The sequence below is a fragment of the Theropithecus gelada genome, chromosome 14 (assembly GCF_003255815.1).
Source record: "Theropithecus gelada isolate Dixy chromosome 14, Tgel_1.0, whole genome shotgun sequence".
Taxonomy (NCBI): Eukaryota; Metazoa; Chordata; class Mammalia; order Primates; family Cercopithecidae; genus Theropithecus; species Theropithecus gelada.
Window position 1 is genome coordinate 66180767 of NC_037682.1, and position 19691 is coordinate 66200457.

At 37.9% G+C, this 19691-nt stretch overlaps 1 protein-coding gene across 2 annotated transcripts in view; it reads left to right on the plus strand.

The window, feature by feature from the left end:
* PPME1 (protein phosphatase methylesterase 1) overlaps nt 1–19691 on the plus strand; it is an 84076-nt gene that overhangs the window by 56871 nt on the left and 7514 nt on the right. The window contains exons 6-11 of one of the 2 annotated variants that reach the window (XM_025358294.1): nt 3380–3534; nt 4048–4138; nt 9069–9134; nt 11985–12108; nt 18525–18696; nt 19577–19621. In XM_025358294.1, the coding sequence (XP_025214079.1) occupies nt 3380–3534; nt 4048–4138; nt 9069–9134; nt 11985–12108; nt 18525–18696; nt 19577–19621 (653 nt within the window). The remainder of the gene's footprint in view (nt 1–3379; nt 3535–4047; nt 4139–9068; nt 9135–11984; nt 12109–18524; nt 18697–19576; nt 19622–19691) is intronic. The other variant, XM_025358295.1, reaches the window with a different exon arrangement.

Genomic DNA, 19691 nt, shown 5'->3' on the forward strand with positions numbered 1-19691 from the left:
GAGGAATTGTGCAGGAATTGGCAGGAGTTGGATACTGGGGGAAGTTCTGTGTTTCTCTAGCACCCTCCATTAACATAGCTTAACATCATGCCTACTGGCAAGGGAAAAATATTTAAAGGCCTCACTCACGTCTGTTTTTGTAGAGCAGGCAATGAAGGATGAATTGGAGTTGAGGTAGTAAGTTGTTAACTGGCACCAAAAAATTTTTTTAATAATAAAAATCATCCACAGTAAATGAAGATGATGACCAAGAATCAAAAGGGCGAACAAACTGGATTCTTGCTGAAATTATCCAAGCAGTCAAACATTTATGTGATTTCTGAATTCAGTTACTCTGTGGAAAAAAAAAATCTCAAAATAGGCATACTTACTATCAACTGCGGAACCTAAATACTCCATAAGAAAGTATGTGAAAAAGCCAAATGTGAGCTTGGGTCATTCTGATATTTCAGTTTCTGTGATACACAGTAATGCTTCTCAGAAAAGTAACCTAGCATTAAAATATGACAGAATCCCTTTAAAAAGCATCCACCAAAATTGTGATACATCCAGTTACAGTCTGGATTTGTAGGTAACCCTTGCTACTTCATCTTTATTGTATTTCTCTGGATTTTCAGGACTTACCTCAAGTAAGGTACTTGTTGACTGAATGCTCTGCTTGATTTTAATAACAATACATTTTTCTTGGTGGTAGATGATCAAGTGATTAATCGTAACTACCTTCTACCTGGGTAAATATGCCTTTCCTAAGCTCAGACATGATGTTCAGTTGGTGTGTTTCAGACCTCTCTACCTTTGTGCATGAGGCGGATACTGCAGAACCCCTTCAATTCAGTTAATGTGTATTTTAAGGAGAATTGGACTTAGATAGTCGTCCATAGCATCCTTTTATTTTACTCATTATTTGTGTGTTAGCAACCGAAAGTTTCTTGGAACTGTTCAAGAATTATTCTGGAAATTACATGTTGATATTTAATATAAACATGTTTTAAACTTTAGTCTTTTCTTTAAAAAAAAAAAGTTTGCCCCCAAAATTATATCCAGTGTTGTTTTAGATTAATTGAGGATATAATTTTTTCTGGTCTGTTATTTTAATATGCAGAGTTAGCTTTGGAATACTACCTGTTTTATTTTTTAGAAACTGTATGTATAATAATTTCCTCTGTGTTACTTACTCTAAAGACCACTTTTTGTTTGCTTTTTTTGTTTTTTTTGAGACGGAGTCTCGCTGTGTCGCCCAGGCTGGAGTGCAGTGGCGCGATCTCGGCTCACTGCAAGCTCCGCCTCCCGGGTTCACGCCATTCTCCTGCCTCAGCCTCTGAGTAGCTGGGACTACAGGCGCCCGCCACCACGCCCAGCTAGTTTTTTGTATTTTTAGTAGAGATGGGGTTTCACCATGTTAGCCAGGATGGTCTTGATCTCCTGACCTCGTGATCCACCCGCCTCGGCCTCCCAAAGTGCTGAGATTACAGGCTTGAGCCACCGCACTGGGCCAAGACCACTTGTATCAAGTCTTTGTTCCTGATATTTTCCAGTGGCCTCTGGGCAAAGGCATTATAGTTTTGACTTCATGAAATTACTCTGAATTCACAGTACCCTATGCCAAGGGGAGATGGCTTTACCATTTATACCTGAGGTTGCAATTTTTTGAATTTTTGCAATCAGAACTTGGTGATGACCTTGGGCAGTAGAATATAAATAACTCCCACATGCTTAGTGTTCCAATAGTGCATAAATTGGTTAACCCATTGAAACACTGAAAATATGTTTCAGTGAGGTAGTAAGAAAATGCAGCTCTTTTTACTTGGTAGAAATGCAATAATATATTTATAGACCCAGTGAGATTAATTGATTAATACAGACCCTTCTAGACAGGGCTGCTGAGGGATTACATTAGGTGATGTTATAAGAAAGTTTTATAGCACAACTGAAAAAGAAGCACTGAATAAGTATTAGTTCTCTTTTCTTTCCTTCATATCATTTTGTCTCCCGGAGAGAATTTTGTGTTCGTATAGAAGCAGCACTAGTGTCAAAGAAGCTTGGACTTTTCATCTTAACTATTTGTTATCGCTTTGGATGACTGCCTGAACTGCTTCACTTTTCTGTCTTAATCTTAAATTTAAGTCCGAAGGAATATTAAACCATTTGTTTTCACTTACAAAGTTTGGTGGCCTCCCTATCTCCCATTCAGATGGTCTACAATTGCCGAGGCTACCCTATTCACTCCTGCAATTGTTGTATGAGATTTTAAAAATCAATTCCTACAGAACTAATAACATTTGCCTTTGCCATTATGAATACTGTAGAGATTATATATGAAAGTCTATGTTCCTTCATTGACACTTACTATATTTGGTTAACACTGTGTGAGTGCGCTTAAGGTATGTAATGACGCTCAGCAAGACAAAACTTTCTTTTGAAGTTGAACCAGCCACTCCCAAAAGAAGGGAGTAGAACTAGCCTAAAAAATATATATCTATAATAAGGCAGTAGAGCCAGTGGGTCTCCAGAAACACACCTTACTGTTCTTGTCCACCTATTGCTATAGCAAGGAAGGCCTACATGCAATTAAAAACCAAACTTCATACTTCAGTTCTAATTTTCAAAGCTTTAAAATTGGTCTTTGTTAAACAGATCCATTCATAATTGAAGACTAGAACCAAAGCCAATAAAATGAGCTCTGAACACCTTTCTAGTTTCTCAGAGCACTGTACTTACATTTATGTTGATCCTTCAAACAAATGAGAAATTGTAAATAATAATTAACATTTGTGAAGCATTTTACTCTTTCGAGGTGTTTTTTTGTTCACCTCTCAGTTAATCCTCAAAGCAATCCAGAGCAGTCAGTGATATTTTTCTCTTTTTTTATAAATGTTGAAACTCAGTTTCTGAGAGATTAAGTAACTAATCCAAGATCACATAGTGAAAAATAAACTGAGGCTGGGGCTCATCTTGTGATCTCGAGGTTTACTACATTATAATGCTTAATAAATTTTTTTTCTTGTTTTATAGATGGGAAAATTGAAACAGAGCAGTTAAATGATTTTTCCAGAGTTTGAATCTTAGGTTCAAAATAAAGGTATATGTTTACGTAATTGTACTACATATGTGGAACAGTGAAAGTGTGATGTAAAGGAAAATTCAGTAATTTGGGTTCTTAGTCCTTTACCTGCCATTTATCAGGAGAGCTAGGTGTGTGGCTATACATATTGATACTGGGGGCATGTTAGAAGGTTTACATAGGTATGTTTGTAAGATGGCCCAATAGACTTTTACAGTTTCCCAGCACTGTTACACACCAAAGGAAGGAACTGGGAAAGAAAACCGTTTTTATAGTGTTGTCCGAAAGCATTCTTATATATTTTTCTTCTCTTTACAGAGATGTTGGCAATGTGGTTGAAGCCATGTATGGGGACCTTCCTCCTCCAATTATGCTGATTGGACATAGCATGGGTGGTGCTATTGCAGTCCACACAGCATCATCCAACCTGGTACCAAGCCTCTTGGGTCTGTGCATGATTGATGTTGTAGAAGGTGAGTTTTCTTAGCACGGACCAAATCAGGATTTCACTTAATAAGAGACATCCATGGTAGATTATTACCTTGTCTTAGTTTATTGTTGATTTCCTTCACCTTGAAATATGTCCCTCTGTCTTTACATCCTTTTTAAGTTTATACAAGATAACTGTTTTTCCATGTCATCAAAAACTCTTCATTAACATATTTTTATGACTGCATACTATTTCAATCCTATGTATGTTCCATAATTGTATTTAATCATATAAAAAGAAGCTTCCATGTCTTTTCTGACCGAGCTTCAGAAGTCACACTGTTGCTTGTGAATATAAGTCATCCTCTTCAGTGTGAGGGCATGACATAAAGGAGTGAATACCCCAGAGGCAAAAATTATTGAGGGCCATCTTTATTTCTCTGTAAGCATCACTAAATTCTGCTGTCATCAAGGGCAGATATATAGTAATTGACTCAGTGAGTGTAAATGCTCAGAATAAGTTAAATATGTGGTTACAGTTTTTGTTTAACATCCAGGTACAGCTATGGATGCACTTAATAGCATGCAGAATTTCTTACGGGGTCGTCCTAAAACCTTCAAGTCTCTGGAGAATGCTATTGAATGGAGGTAACCAACAAATCTCTGTCACCTTTATTTAATTAATTTGTTTGTTTGCTTGCTTATTTACTTATTTATTTAGGAGACAAGGCCTCACTCTATCACCCAGGCTGGAGTGCAGTAGCATGATCCTAGCTCACTGCAACCTTGAACTCCTGGGTTCAAGCAATCCTCCCACCCCAGCCTCCCAATTTGCTAAGACTACAGGTGCACACCACCAAGCCTGGCTAATTTTTAAATTTTTTGTAGAAACGAGGTCTTGCTATGTTGCCCAGGCTGGCTTCAAGTAATCCTCTTGCTTTAGCCTGGCCTCAAGTAATCAAGTAATCAAATTCCTGGCCTCAAGTAATCCTCCTGCTTTAGCCTCCCAAAGTGTTGGGGTTACAGGCATGAGCCACAGTGCCCAGCCACTGTTGCCTTTATTCTAAATGTTAGATTGTAGCTTTTCTTCTTTTTTAGGTCAAGCGCCAAGTTCGAGGAATAGAATTTCAGTTGCCATGCTTTATTGTAATAACATATGAGGAAACATTATATAAACAGCAGAATTTTTTTGAATATTTAAAAATATTTTAGATTTGGCTCAGTTGTCTGAAGCCCATTCTTTTCCCAATACACTGTAGTGCCTCCTGGAATCTTAGTAATTATTGATCATCTGCTGGGTCTAGCTGTTTCTGCCTCTGAGGTGAGAGGTTAGACTAGGTGGTTTCTAAGGCCTCATCCACCTCTGACGCTCCATGGTTTTAGATTTACTTGCTGTGTTTCAGATAAAATGGTGGAGAAATGGAAGATGGCTATAGGTTCCATTCCCTCACGTTTATTTGGATTTTGGGTAAATAAACTCAATGGGTAGTTTTTATAAAAATCAGTGTCAGAATTCCATTTAAGCAAAGGAATGAATTTATTCATTAATTCAGTTAATCATTTGATAAAGTATTTATTAAACACTTATTTTGTGCTAACAGGTGAAGATTCAGAGATGAATAAAACACTATCCCTTCCCACAAGGAGATCAGTCTTTGGATAAATGTCTTCATCATCCTATCTTCCTTCCTATTCTTCTAACTCTATCTCCAGTCCCTTCTTCAGAACATTTTCTCTTAAGTTCTCCAAACCACCCAGATGACTCTTTCAGCAAAATTACTAGAGACCTTTAAGTCTCTATTATATTGCACTGTATACCCTTAAGTTTTCCAATCCTCCCTTGAGGGATATGGCTCATATAAATTTTTATTAATGTCTGTCTTAATGCCCTTCCTGCATCATAAGGGAAGAAGCTATTCTGTATTTCTTTTTTACTTTCATATAGCATATGGCAGACTGCCCTAGCAGGCAGAATATATCTGTTAACTGAATCAGATATCAAGTGGAAATTTAGGACTTGGTAAATATATCCTAGGAGTTTTCCTAGGACAAAGGGTCTTATGTAAGAATATGGCTTGTCAGAATGATGTTTGTGTTTGGTGAAGTTGTTTTTACCACTTCCTGTTCACTACTGTGATGCAGGATTCCTGTTCTTGCGGAAATATCAAAGATCTCTTTATCTTGGGCAGACAGCATCAAGAATGTAGCTGCTGCCAGCTTGGCTTGTACCTCAGGTGCCCTGCCTGCTTCCACAATAACAACCAGTGAGAAAGTTATTCTAGAGTTGGCTCAGTTGTCTAAAGCCCATCTATCTTTTATCCATACTTTTTTTTTTTTTTTTTTTTTTTTTTGAGACCGGGTGTCACTCTGTTGTCCAGGCTGGCGTCCTGTGGCGTGATTATAGCTCTCACTGCAGCCTTGACATTCTGGGCTCAAGCGATCCTCCTGCCTCAGCCACCCAAGTAGCTGGGACTACAGATGTGCACCACGACGCCCAGCTAATTTTTGTTTTTTGGGTTTTTTTTTTTTTTTTTGTAGCAACAGGGTTTTATCATGTTGGCCAGGCTGGTCTTGAACTCCTGGACTCAAGCAGTCTGCCCGCCTGCCTCGGCCTCTCAAAGTCATGGGATTATAGGTATGAGCCACTGCATCTGGCCCTGTTTCCAAACTTTAAAATTTATTCGGTAAATTTTTTTTTCTAGTGCCTAAGATGTGTCAGTACCTGATCTAAGAACTGGGGGATGAATCAGGCTCAGTTCCTATCATCAAAAAACTGGGGATGCAAACAAGGAAATGGATAAACACAACACAACGAAGGAAGCCAGGGGATATAGAAGAAGGGTACCTCATGCAGCCTGGGTATCATGGTAGGCCTTCTCTTAAGGTAGAGTCTTGTTTCTTTTGCCAGATACAGGATAGCATAAGGGTTCTGTTTGTTAAATGTTAAGATACTGGGTTTCATGAGAGTCATTGATTTTTCTGAACCTGAAAATTGTTATACTATGAGGTATTTGGTAATTTTGTTTTTTATTCTGCTGGATATCTGAATCAGGTTTATGACCGATGGCCATTTTGGCTATTCCAGATTTTTTTTATGTTGCGATATAAAGCCAGTTAATTACTGCTTTTGCTCTCATAGGTTTCCTAATGAGAGGCAGCAGGGGTATAGTCATTAAGAACCTGGGCTTTAGGCCAGATGTGGTGGCTCACACCTGTACTCCCAGTGCTTTTGGAGGTTGAGATAGGAATATCACTTGAGGCCAGGAGTTTGAGACCAGCCTGGGCCACATAGTGAGACCCTGTCTCTACAAAAAGAAAAAAATTTTTTTTTTAATTAGCCGGGTGTGGTGGCATGTGCCTGTAGTCCCAGCTACTCAGGAGGCTGAGGTGGGAGGATTATTTGAGCCCAGAAGTTCAAGGTTACAGTGAGCTATGATGATGCTACTGCACTTTAGCTTTAACAACAAAGTGAGACCTTGTCTTGAAACAAAACAAAAAAGTTAGGGGAAACCTGGGCTTTGAGGTCAGACAGATACAAATTTGCATCTTGGTTACACCACTCTGGCTGTTCTGAGGAAAATCGAATAGAAGAAGAAGTGGGGAATAAGGTATGAAGTTGGTTAGGAGACTGTTGTAGTATAGGAGAGTAAGAATGGTAAACATAGACTAGGATGGCAACAGAGGAAGAAAGAGAGTCATTTTTTAATGTATTTTCAAGGTAACGCTGACATGACTGGTTTATGGATTGGCTGTTGGGAGAGAGACGGGGGAGGGCAGGAAGGGACTTAAGGATGACTTCTAGGTTTTTGGCCCAAGCAATGGGATGAGTGGTAGAAACAGAAAGAAGTAGATATGGGAGCAAATAAGGGGCAGATAATCAGTTTTGTTTGGATAAACTCAAATGCTTATTACATATGTAAGTGGAAATGTTAAGTAGGCAATTGTATATACTAGTTAGAAGATTAGAAGAGGCTGAACTAGAGATAAATTGGAGAATCGTCATCACATAGTTAATATTTAAAGGTGAAAGATTGAATGTGAAGACCTAGGAACTTGATATTGATAGGAAAAAGATCCCAGACTGAGTCTTGGGATATTCCACAATATTTAGAGCTTGGGAGGAAGAGGAAGATCCAACAAAGAAACTGAAGAGGCACAGTTGATGAGGTAAAAGGAAAACCAGGTGAGTATAGCAAGTGTTTGTAGAAGGAGGGAGAGAACAACTGTGTCAGATGCTGCAGAGAGATCAAGTAAGATGAGGACCAAGAAATGACTGTTGGAATTGGCATGATAGAAGTGACCTTGACAAAATAAATATCTGAAAATAAATGGGAGATAAAAATCAGATATAAGTTGGGGAAAGGATGAGAGGTGACAAGGTAGAGAAAGCAAGATAACTCTTTTGAGGAGCTTTGCTATGTAGGAGAGCAGAGAAATGGAGTAATAGGTAGTAGTGAATGTGGCATTGGGAATGTTTTTAAAGGCTGGATAGTAGAGTATGGTTGTGACATCCACAAGAGAAAAAAAGTGACACAAAAGAGAGACAGGATAACTGAAGGAAACAGTATCTTTTCAGAGGCAAGAGGGGATGGAAACTAGTGCCCAAGGTTGGCCTTCATTGGAATAGAGATATTTCATGTATTAAACAGGCATCAAGGCAGAGTATATTATTATTGGTGAATCTGTTTATTCAGTTGGTAGTTAAAAGACGAGGTAATAGTTCTGATTGCCTCAGTTTACCATTAAAGTAAGAAATAATGTCATTATCTGAGGAGGGGGCTTTAAAATTTTGAATGATTTTTTAAACTAAGAAATGAGATTTAAAGAAACACTTTCTCCTGGTGGCTTGCTTCAGGCAGTGTTTCCAGTTCCTCCTGGGAATGCAGTCATTTTGCTTTGCCCTTAGTTGTACTTAGGCGGACAAATGTGAGAAGCCTAATTTATTCAGATAGCCTAAACTCTGTAGCACAGCACACAAGGCCCTGGAGAAGCTGGTGCCTGCCTACCAGTCCTATTCTGTCACGCTCCCCCTTGGCCTCCTCCCTGCTTCTGCTTGCAACCAGTCTTCTAAAATCATTATCTTGCCGACTTTCACATCATAGCACCTTTGCTCACAATGTGCCCTCTGCCTAGAATGCTCCAACCAACCTCTTTTATTTTCTGGTTAAACTTGTTGTCTATGCTCCTCAGTTTAGCTGTGACCTTTGGGGAGCTTTCTCTGACCTCCTCATTCATGATAAAGTGCCTTCTTTGAACCTTGCCTTGTTATATTAACAGTATGTGTGTCTTTTTCTCCCTACTGAATTATGTGCTTCTTGAATATAGGCCTGGCACCTAGTATCCTCTTGATAAATAGCTGCAGAACTGAAATGGCTATGGTGTTTTTACTTAATTTTTACTACCTAGCTTATAACCATATAGCCAGGTGAGTAGTAGTGGCAATCTCTATAGTAAGAAACACTGGTGATCACTACTTTTTATTAGGTCTCACATAATCTGTGGAATTATTTATTTGATTCCAATGATTTGATACAATTGATACTGAATACCCTTCTCTCTTCCTTCTTTTCTTTCCCAGTGTGAAGAGTGGCCAGATTCGAAATCTGGAGTCTGCCCGTGTCTCAATGGTTGGCCAAGTCAAACAGTAGGTCTTACTTTTCCCCCTTGGTCTGATTAGAGGCAGAAACATGGTGAGGGAATTACAGATTTTCTTTTGCTTTCCTTCCTTTCTCTCCTTCCTTTCCTTTCCTTCCCTTTCTTTTCTTTCCTCCTCTATTTAATACTGGATTACCTTAGCAAAACTGTATGTGTTAAAAAGCAAAGAATCCCAGAGCATAGACATGAAAAATTATGTTCACCTTAGTGATGGCAGCTGAGTTTCATTCTAGTAACCGTCTCCTTCTAAGCCAAACCTGGCGGTGAGGGAATTATAATAAAAAAGCTCTGGCATAGCCTGAGTGAAAGCCAGATTCTAAGAATGAGCTAAGATTATTTAGCCCAATTGATCTTTCCTGATGGAATTACATGGTATTCTGGATATTGCTGTATAGTCACAAAATAAACTTAAAGTTTGATGAATTGAGAAAATGTTGCCCAACAGAACAGACAGGAGTTAGATGAAAATGATGACAGCATTGAGTGTTTACTATTTGCCAGGCACTCTGCAAGGTATTTTATATGCACTGTCTCATTTTTAAAACCTTATATTTTGGAAAATTTTCACACATATAAAAGAAGAGTAATATAGTGGATGGACCCTAGTGTGCCCATTGTCCATTTTCAATGGTTATTAACCCGTAACTATGTCTCATTTGTTTCATCTGTGCCCCTATGTATTTCCCCAGTCACAGAATATTTTGAAGCAAATTCCAAACAAATATAATTTCCTCTGCAAGATTTTCATATGATCTAAAAATAAGGACTCTCTAAACATCACCACAATGACATTATTACACCTAAAAAATTGGCATTTCTTTAATATCATCAAATATCTAATCAATATTCACATTTCTGATTGTCTCATAAATAATTTTTTATGGTTAAAGTCAAAATCAAAATAAGTAGATAGCAAGTGGTTGATACACCTCTCATGCATCTTTTAATCTAAGGTTCCACTTGTATCTCGCTTTCTTTTTTGATTCCTTGCAATTTATTTCTTGAGGAAACCTTCCTGTTTGCCCCATAGAATTTCCCGTGATCTGGATTTGCTGATTGAATTCTCAGGCCATAATTTAACATATTCTTTTGTTCCTTATATTCTCTGTAAATAGTTAAACCTAGAAGCTTCATTGGGATCAGGTGTTTTGTTTGCCAGAATACTTAATAGGTGATGTTGTGTACTGCCATCAGGAAGTACATAATGTCTGATTGTCTTTTTTTTTTTGAGACGGAGTCTCACTTGGTCACCCAGGCTGGAGTGCAGTGGCGCGATCTCAGCTCACTGCAACCTTTGCCTCCTGAGTTCAAGCAATTCTCCTGCCTCAGCCTCCCGAGTAGCTGGGACTACAGGCAAGTGCCACCATGCCCAGCTAATTTTTTGTATTTTTAGTAGAGACGGGGTTTCACCGTGTTAGCCAGGATGGTCTCTATCTCCTGACCTTGTGATCCGCCCACCTCGGCCTCCCAAAGTGCTGGGATTACAGACGTGAGCCACCACGCCCAGCCGGTTGTCTCTCTCTCTTTTTTTTTAATGTCAGGAGCCGTTGATGTTTATTACCTAGATTCATTCATTCATTTGCACTATCTCATTTAATCCCTACAATACCTCTTTAGGATAAGTATTGCTTTATAGATGAGGAAATAGAAGTTCAGAGAGGTAGTTTCCCAAGATCACATAGCTCGTGGATGACATAGCTGAGATTCAAACTCCTGTGTATTTGACTTCAAGGCCTATATTACGGGTTTTATGCCTAAAAGGGCAATTTCAGTAGAAATACCAGGTAGTCTAAATGCAAGACTTTGAATAAGCTGTGAGACTGCCCACTTTTCAATTCCTAAATATTTTGAGACCTCAAAATTTGTCTAATCAGTAGTAAAGCATTTTCCATGGCATATATGCAGATAGTTGAGTGATTTTAAAATTTTATTTCCAGTGATGTTTTCTCTTAATAAGTAAACCTATGTGTAGGAGAGTGTGTATGTGCACGTGTGTTAATTGTCACATAGATAGCTGGAACTTTCCTGCCCCTTATGATCTAGGTGAAATTGCCTTGAACCTCCTGATCCACAGGCTATAGAAATTCAAAGCATATGTTTCTTTGTTACACTATTTTTTAAATCACATCTATACTGTATACTACATGTGAAGCTTGGCACCTCAAGTTTCATATAAAACTCCTACTTAAAACATTTATGAACGTACACTTCACTGAAGGTTTGGCAGAGAAGACAGAGAGGGAGAAGTTATCATTCTTAAAAATCTACCGCTGACCTTTGAATTTATCCCAGTCTCTTTTTATCTTGCTTGTTCTAGAGGTGCCATTTGAAAGAGAACAATAATTGGTTGGTTCAGATGGTTTCTGTCAGCTAATTAAAAAGTGAGGCCTTTTATCATTCTGTTTGAGCCTTGTTCTACTGTAAGCAGGGTTCAGCAGAAAAGCACCATGTTTTGGAGTTAGTTGAGCCTGGATTTGCATCCCAGCCTTATCCGCTTATGAGTTAGGTGATACTGGACAATTTTCTTAATTCTTGAGGGCTACTTCATAGGATTGTTATGAAGATTATGTAAGATTATGCCAATAAAACTCATGCCTGAGGAAATGGTTGTTTCCTTTCTATGGGTCAGTATTGGTGTAAGAAGTGGAAACCAGCCCTTGGAGTATAGTTATACATTGGCCATGATTTCCACAGCCCTGGAAATGCACAATTCTATCCTCCTACCAGGATAATTGTTAAGTTTTATCTAACATTTGATTTTAAAAGGCCATGAGTATCTCTGAGATAATTTCTGTATTGGAAAGAGGTGTGTAATAGCACTTTTTTAAAAAAAACCTAGGTGTGAAGGAATTACAAGTCCAGAAGGCTCAAAATCTATAGTGGAAGGAATCATAGAGGAAGAAGAAGAAGATGAGGAAGGAAGTGAGTCAATAAGCAAGAGGAAAAAAGAAGATGACATGGAGGTGGGTTAAAACATTGATTCTTGAAAAGATGTAGTATGGAATGGTTCAAACTGTGTGTGGGTGGGGAAGGGCTGATAACATTGTTCTTTTTGTTTGCCGTTAGGTATTTTAGGGCACAAAGATACTATCATAAGAGATACTTAGCTTAACTATAAGATGTAAAGCGCTGTTGATAGCTCTGACCAATTGGAACATAAAACTTACACTGTTTACCCTCCCCTAAAACAGACTGCTTTCTCACCTGTTCTTCTGTTCCTGTGTTTCCTCCCATGAGAAAAATTCCATTTCCTACTAGTCTGTTCTAAGCTCATTCAGATCTTACCCTGTCCATCTGTCTTTCAAAGTTTATCTCCTTGAGGAAGCTTTCTTTCATTTTCTTTCCTTTTTTTTTTTGTCTGTTTGTTCGTTTGACACTGGGTTTTGCTGTGTTGCCCAGGCTGAATTCCTTGGCTCACGTGATCATCCCAGCTCAGCCTCCCCAGTATCGGTAGCTGGGACTACAGGTGCATGCCACCACACCCAGCTTCCTTGGGGAAGCTTTCTGACCTTAATTGATACCACTTTCTTTCCAACACAGCACTGAAAGTCTATGTGACACACCTGAGCACTTTTTTTTTTTGAAGTTGTACATATTAAGTCATAGAACTGATTTTATAAGTCACACTCAGAAATCCTATGGTCCTTTGCTAGTCATCTGTTGACTCAGGTTGTCCTCTGTGCAAGAATTGTATTCCAAACAAACAAAAAATGTGTATTTTGTGGCAGAAACTGATGTTCTGCATGAATTTTCCTCTGCATTTAGCTCAGGGTTGTATAAATAGTGTTTTATAAGTACTTGCTAGGCAAGTAGTGGTAACAAGTGCTTTTTTCTTGAAAATGTTTAGTGATCATGAACTGCAGACTAGGGATGGATTTGATTATAAACATCTTACTAATGGCAGGTAATGAACATGTAGTGACCTACTTCTTTGCGTTTGGAGATGCTGCTGTTAGCAAGAAGGAGAATACGTTTTTAAACAGGATTTTAAATTTGAGGATCTTCTTGCCATCTTTAAAATCAGTGATCAGAAATATAATACTTTGTACCTCTTTAGAGTTTACAAAGGTATAAATAACGCATGGTCTATTTGGTCCTCTCAACATCTTATGAGGTGTGGAGAGATCTTTTCTCCCATATTATGGTGTAGAATCTGAGGCTCAGAAGTTAAGAGATTTGCCCAAGGTCATCAAGCATGCATTTAGTAGATTTGAGACTCTTAATATAATTAATTGCTTTTTACTCATTATGTGCTAAGCACTATGCTGAATGCTTCACATTTATCATCTCTAATTCTCATTTTAGTTCTGCATTGTAGATATTATCACCATTTTACAACTTAGGTACAGATACTTGCCCATGGTCACACATAAAAGTTAAAGCTAAAACACACCCAGATCCTTGATTTTTAATTCTAACTCATTTTTTCTTTGTATTTTTTTATAAGCCCAATTATGTGGTTTCATAAACTCCAGCAGTTCTGTTGAGAGGGTGAACTGAGGCACATTAATTAGGAGTGTCCATGAGTATTCACTCCCTATTTCTCCCCAACCCTCCCGGCCTTGGCAACCACTAATCTAATCTCTATAGATTTGCCTAATCTGGACATAAAATATAAATGGAACTAATAATATGTGGTCTTTTGTGACTGACTTCTTTTCCCTTAGAATAAAATTACCAGGGTTCATCCATATTGTAGCACGTATCAAATACCTCATTTCTCTATATGGTTGAATAATGTGCCATTGTATGGCTATACCACAGTTTTTAATCCATTCATCGCTTGATGGACATTTGGGTTGTTTCCAATTTTTGTCTATTATGAATAATACTTCTTTGAACATTTGTGTGTAACTTTTTGTGTGGATATAGGCTTTTATTATTTCTCTTGGGTACACAGCTAGGATTGGAACTGATGGATCATATGGTAAGTATATTTAACCTTTTGAGGAACTGACAGACCGTTTTCCAAAGCGGGTGCACCCTTTTACATTCCCACTAGCAGTGTATGAGTGTTCCAGTTTATCAGTATCTTTGTCAACACTTGTTATTTTCTCTCTTTGTGATTATGGCCATCCTAATGTGTATTAAGTAGTATCTGATTGTGGTTTTGATTTTCATTTTCCTAATGACTCTTGATATTGAGTTCATGAGCTTATTGTCCACTTATGTATTTTCTTTGGAGAAATGTTTATTCAGATACTTTGCCCATTTTTTACTTGGGTTATTTGATTTTATTACTGAATTTTAAGCGTTCTATATATATTCTAGATACAGATCCCTAAATTGCAAATACTTTCTCCCATTCAGTGGGTTGTCTTTTTACTTTCTTGATGGCATTCTTAGAAGTACAGACAGTTTTAATTTGATGAAATTCAATTTATCTGTTTTTCCTTTTGTCCCTTGTACTTTTGGTATTATATCTAGGAAGGCTTTGCCTGAAAGTCATGAAGATTTATACCTATGTTTTCTTCTAAGAATTTTCTTTAGCTCTTACATTTAGGCCATTTTGAGTCAATATTTGTATATAATACCAGGAATGGAACCAACTTCATTCTTTTGCATGTAGATATCCAATAAATAGTCTGTCCCAGCTCCATTTATTGAAAAGGCTCCTTTTTCCCCATTTAATTATCTTGGCACCTTTGCTGAAAATCAGTTGACTATAAATGTTAGATTTTATTTCTGGACTCTGAATTCTATTGATCTATATGTCTGCCCTTATGCAAGTACCACACTGTCTTTGTTATTGTAGCTTTGTTGTATGTCTTGAAATCAGACAGTGTGTAAGTCCTCCAACTTTGTTCTTCTTTTTCAAGGTTATTGACATCCTATGTATTTTTAAAAAATTTTAATACTTGTTTATGTGCCAGACCACACTCCTGTTGTCTCACATACATGGGTATCTTTAGCTCATCCTTACAGTTCTTTCAGATCTTGTGCTGCCAATTTCACAGCTAAGAAAACAGGCTGGAGCTGGGCACAGTAGCTCATGCCTGTAATCCCAGAACTTTGGGAGGCCGAGGCGGGTGGATCACGAGGTCAGGATATCGAGACCATCCTGGCCAACATGGTGAAACCCTGTCTCTACTAAAAATACAAAAATTAGCTGGGCGTGGTGGCATGCGCCTGTAGTCCCAGCTACTCGGGAGGCTGAGGCAGAATTGCTTGAACCCAGGAGGCGGAGGTTGCAGTGAGCCGAGATTGCGCCACTGCACTCCAGCCTAGGCAACAGAGTGAGACTGTGTCTCAAAAAAAAGAAAGAAAGAAAGAAAGAAAAACCAGGCTGGAAGAAATTAAGTAACTTCCCAAGGGACCCACAGTTATTAGTTAATGATGGCTTTAGGACTTGCATTCAGTCAGATCTGACTGACACAAAGCGTTATGTTTTTAAACACTTTTCCAGTGAAACAGTGGGAGATAATGCAAGGCCTGTGGTGGATGCCCTTGTGTGGAGAACTGCATCTCGCCCAGGTAAACATCCCAGAAAGATTGTTAGCCAACTTTCTGTTTCTCCCACCCAACAACAAGTGGATCTCATTATATCAACCTGCTTTATTACCATTTTCACAGCATCCAATAGGCATCTAAACTAAACTTTATGATCCAGCTCTTGGGAGAAAGGATTTATTTCCAATAACCTAAATACAGGAGAAATCCTAATTCTATCCAGAATTTTTCCTTTGGTTTTACAAATTTTAAGATTTGAGATGAACTGTTTTTTATATATATATATTATAATATTACTTTTTGGAGGTTCTCTTACGTTAAATTTGTCATTTCCCTGTGAAGTTCAGTGTGCATATAGGAGGGGCTTGTGAAATTATGCCTTGTCTCTGACGGTAGAGCTGATCTCTTAGAAATGGCTCATTAAAGGAAAGTGTTGTGGGGAATAGGACAGGCTGAGGTTCCAGGTTGAAATGGCAGTATTTCCTTTAAAGTGTCCTACCCGTGGTAAATATTAACAGTGGAGAATAGAATTAGTTCTTTAGTGAGAATATTTGAATCATAAGGTACCTTTATGTCTCCTTTTATTGACAGAAGACCAAGGCCCAAAGAAGGGAAGGGACCTGAGAAAATCAGTGGCAAAGATAGGACTAGAAGACTCAAGTTTCTTGATTTCCCATTTGGCCATCTTTCTTTCCTTCCTTCCTTCCTTCCATCCATTAAAAAAACATAAAATTTGCCATCTCGGTAATTTTTCAGTGTACAGTTAATATTTACATTGTTGTGAAACATCTGAGATATAAACAACAACTCTCCTTTTCCAAAACTCTTCCAAAGGCCCCGGTTACCACCATTCTACTTTCTGTTTCTATGAATTTGACTACTTTAGATACCTCATATAAGTGGGATCATATATGTCTTTTTGTGACTGGCTTATGTCACTTTGCATAATGTCTTCAAAGTTCAGTCCCTATGCGGCTTGTGATAGCATTTCTTCCTTTTTCTGAACTGACTTATATATGTATATACCACATTTCGTTTATTCATTCGTCCATCAGTGGCCATTTGAGTGGCTTCCACCTCTTGGCTGTTATCCATAGTGCTGCTATGAACATGGGTTTGCAGATACCTCTTTGAGATTCTGTTTTCAATTCTTTGGATATGTACCCAGAAGTGGGATTCCTGCATCATGTAGTAGTTCTATTTTTAATATTTTGAGGAACTGCCTTAATGTTTTTCTTATTGGTTGAACCATTTTACAACTCAGTACCCAAGGGTTCCAAATTCTCTGCATCCTCACCAACACTTATTTTTCTCTTTTTTGATAGTAGTCATCCTAATGGGGGTGAGATGGTTTCTCATTGTGGTGTTGATGTGCGTTTATTTATTGATTAGTAATGTTAAGCATCGTTTCATATGCTTATTGGCCACTTCTGTATCACCTCTAGAGAAATGTCTATTCAAGCCCTTTGACCATTTTTTAATCAGGTTACTCGATATTTTTAGTTGCTGAATTGTAGGCGTCCTTTATATATTCTGAATATTAATCCATTATGAGATATATGATTTGCAAAGATTTTCTCGCATTCCATACACATAGTACCATTTGTCTATTTTTGCCTTTGTTCACTGCTTTTTGGTGTCATATCCGAGAAATCATTGCCAAGTCTAGTATCCAGCTTTTCCTCCATGTTTTCTTCTAGGAGTTTTATGTCTTAGTCTTACTAGACTTACTAGGTCTTTAATCTTAGTCTTACTAGGTCTTTAATGAAGCTGGGGAATAAGGCCCCAGCTTCATTCTTTGGAATATGCATATCTGTTTGGTTATCCCAGTACTGTTTGTTGAAGAGACTATTCTTTCCTCACTGAGTGGTCTTGGCACTCTTGTCAAAAATCATCTGACCATTTATGTGAAGGTTTATTTTTGGGCTCTGTATTCTGTTCCACTGGTCTATTTGTCTTTATGCCAGTACCAAGTTGTTTCAATTACTGCAGCTTTGTACTTGGGGAGTGTGAGTTCTCCAATTTTGTTCTTCTTCAAAATTCTTTTAGCTACTCAGTGTCTCATGAGATTCCATATGAATTTTAAGATGATTTGTTTCTATTTCCTAAAAAAAAGGCCATTGGAATTTTGATAGAGATTATGTTGAATCTGTAGATTACGTTGGGTAGTATGGACATCTTAAGCATCCAGTGATCTTTAACGTAATATGTTACTATCTCGTGTTCGCTTTTAGATTTTCATATTGTGGTTGATTCAGTATATTTATTTCAATTATAATGTTTCAAATATTTCAATGGTATAGAAAACTATAGAGAATTATTTTTTTAGCCAATATTTGATTGCATACTCTGTACTTATCTACTATAAAGATTTAATAAATGTTGACATTTTGTCATATTTGTCTCATTTCCTTTCAAAATTACTATTGCAGGAACATTATATCATTATCATAAAATATAAGAAAAAATGCTGTACTAACAAATCAACCTATTTTCAGTTTTCCTTTTTCGTACTTTACTATAAGTATACCACATTTTTCCAGTACTAATCCTAACTTCGATGACATGTTGTAATCTGTTTCTTGCTTATATTATAAACATTTTTCATACTGCAATATGTTCTTTGTAGTTATTATTTTGATGAAAAACATCCTTTTTGCCAACCAAGTATGAGAAAGGCTTAATCTTGGCACTACCACTTACTAGCTTTGTGATCTTAAGAAAGTTTCCTAAACTTACAGAAACTAATAGCAATAAAAAGTAAACTTGTAATTATCTTAAAATGAATATTACAGTGGCCCATACAACAAGACTGTTAGAAGGACTGAATGTATATGAAAATGTCTGGGACTCAGTAGGTCCTTAATAAGTGCTAGTTTCCTTCCCTTTCCTTTTCCCAGGGATCTAGTTTTTAATCCTGTTCCTCCAGGGCTTGCCCTCGGAGACTCAGAACTTGCTCTTATTCCTCCAGACCAAGAAAGACCATCCATACACCTGGAGAATTGAACTGGCAAAAACAGAAAAATACTGGGATGGCTGGTTCCGAGGCTTATCCAATCTCTTTCTTAGTTGTCCCATTCCTAAATTGCTGCTCTTGGCTGGTAAGTGTATATGTGCATGTATTAGTCAGCTCAGGCTGCCATAACCAAATACCATAGACTGGGTGGCTTAAACAACAGAAATTTATTTTCTCACAGTTCTGGAGGCTGGAAGTCTGAGATCAGGGTGCCAGCATGGTCAGGTTGTGGTGAGGGCTCTCTTCCTGGCTTGCCTTCTCTCTGTGCCCTCACATGGCCAAGAAAGAGTGAACGTGAGCTCTCTGGTGTCTCTTCTCTTAAGGACGTTAATTAGGGATGTTCATCCTATCATGTCAGAGCTCTGCCCTCATGACCTTATTTAACCTTTGTTACGTCCTTATAGGCCCTAGTTCCAAATACAGTCACATTGGGAATTGGGGCTTCAACATGAGTTTTAGGGGGACACAACTCAGTCCATAGCAGTGTTGGTATATTGTCATCTCAATATGACCTCATTAAAACTTCTCACCAAATGAGTAGTGACATCCAAAGTAGAATACCTTCCTCATTCATCTATGCCTTTTCTCCTCCCTACACCCAGTCTCTAAACCTAACTAGCATAGGCATTCATCTAAGCGTTAGGATGACCTAATTCTGGCCTGGCCTGTCTACTTGGTCAAGCTCAAGTCCTTCTTAGCCTAGAGCTAGATACAGTGGTATAAGGATATTCTGAGTATTATGAGAATTAAAATAGTAAAACCCTGTTTTCAGAACCAGTTTAACATAGTGATTTTAGGGGAATCTCAACCTGAAAAGTTTCATCTGGTGGTGAGAATATGCTCTGGGAGTTAGGATTGGTATAAACATAAATTGAGAATGTTATCATGTTTACAACTTTGTAACACTTTTTACTTAGTACTTGAACAGCAAAATCTATTTCACAATGAATTCTCTTGTTTTCTAGGTGTTGATAGATTGGATAAAGATCTAACCATTGGCCAGATGCAAGGTAAGTTATCAAGAAATTATGCCCCTGGACCCTTTTCTGAAGAAAGGGTGATAGGGCAATTAACATCCTG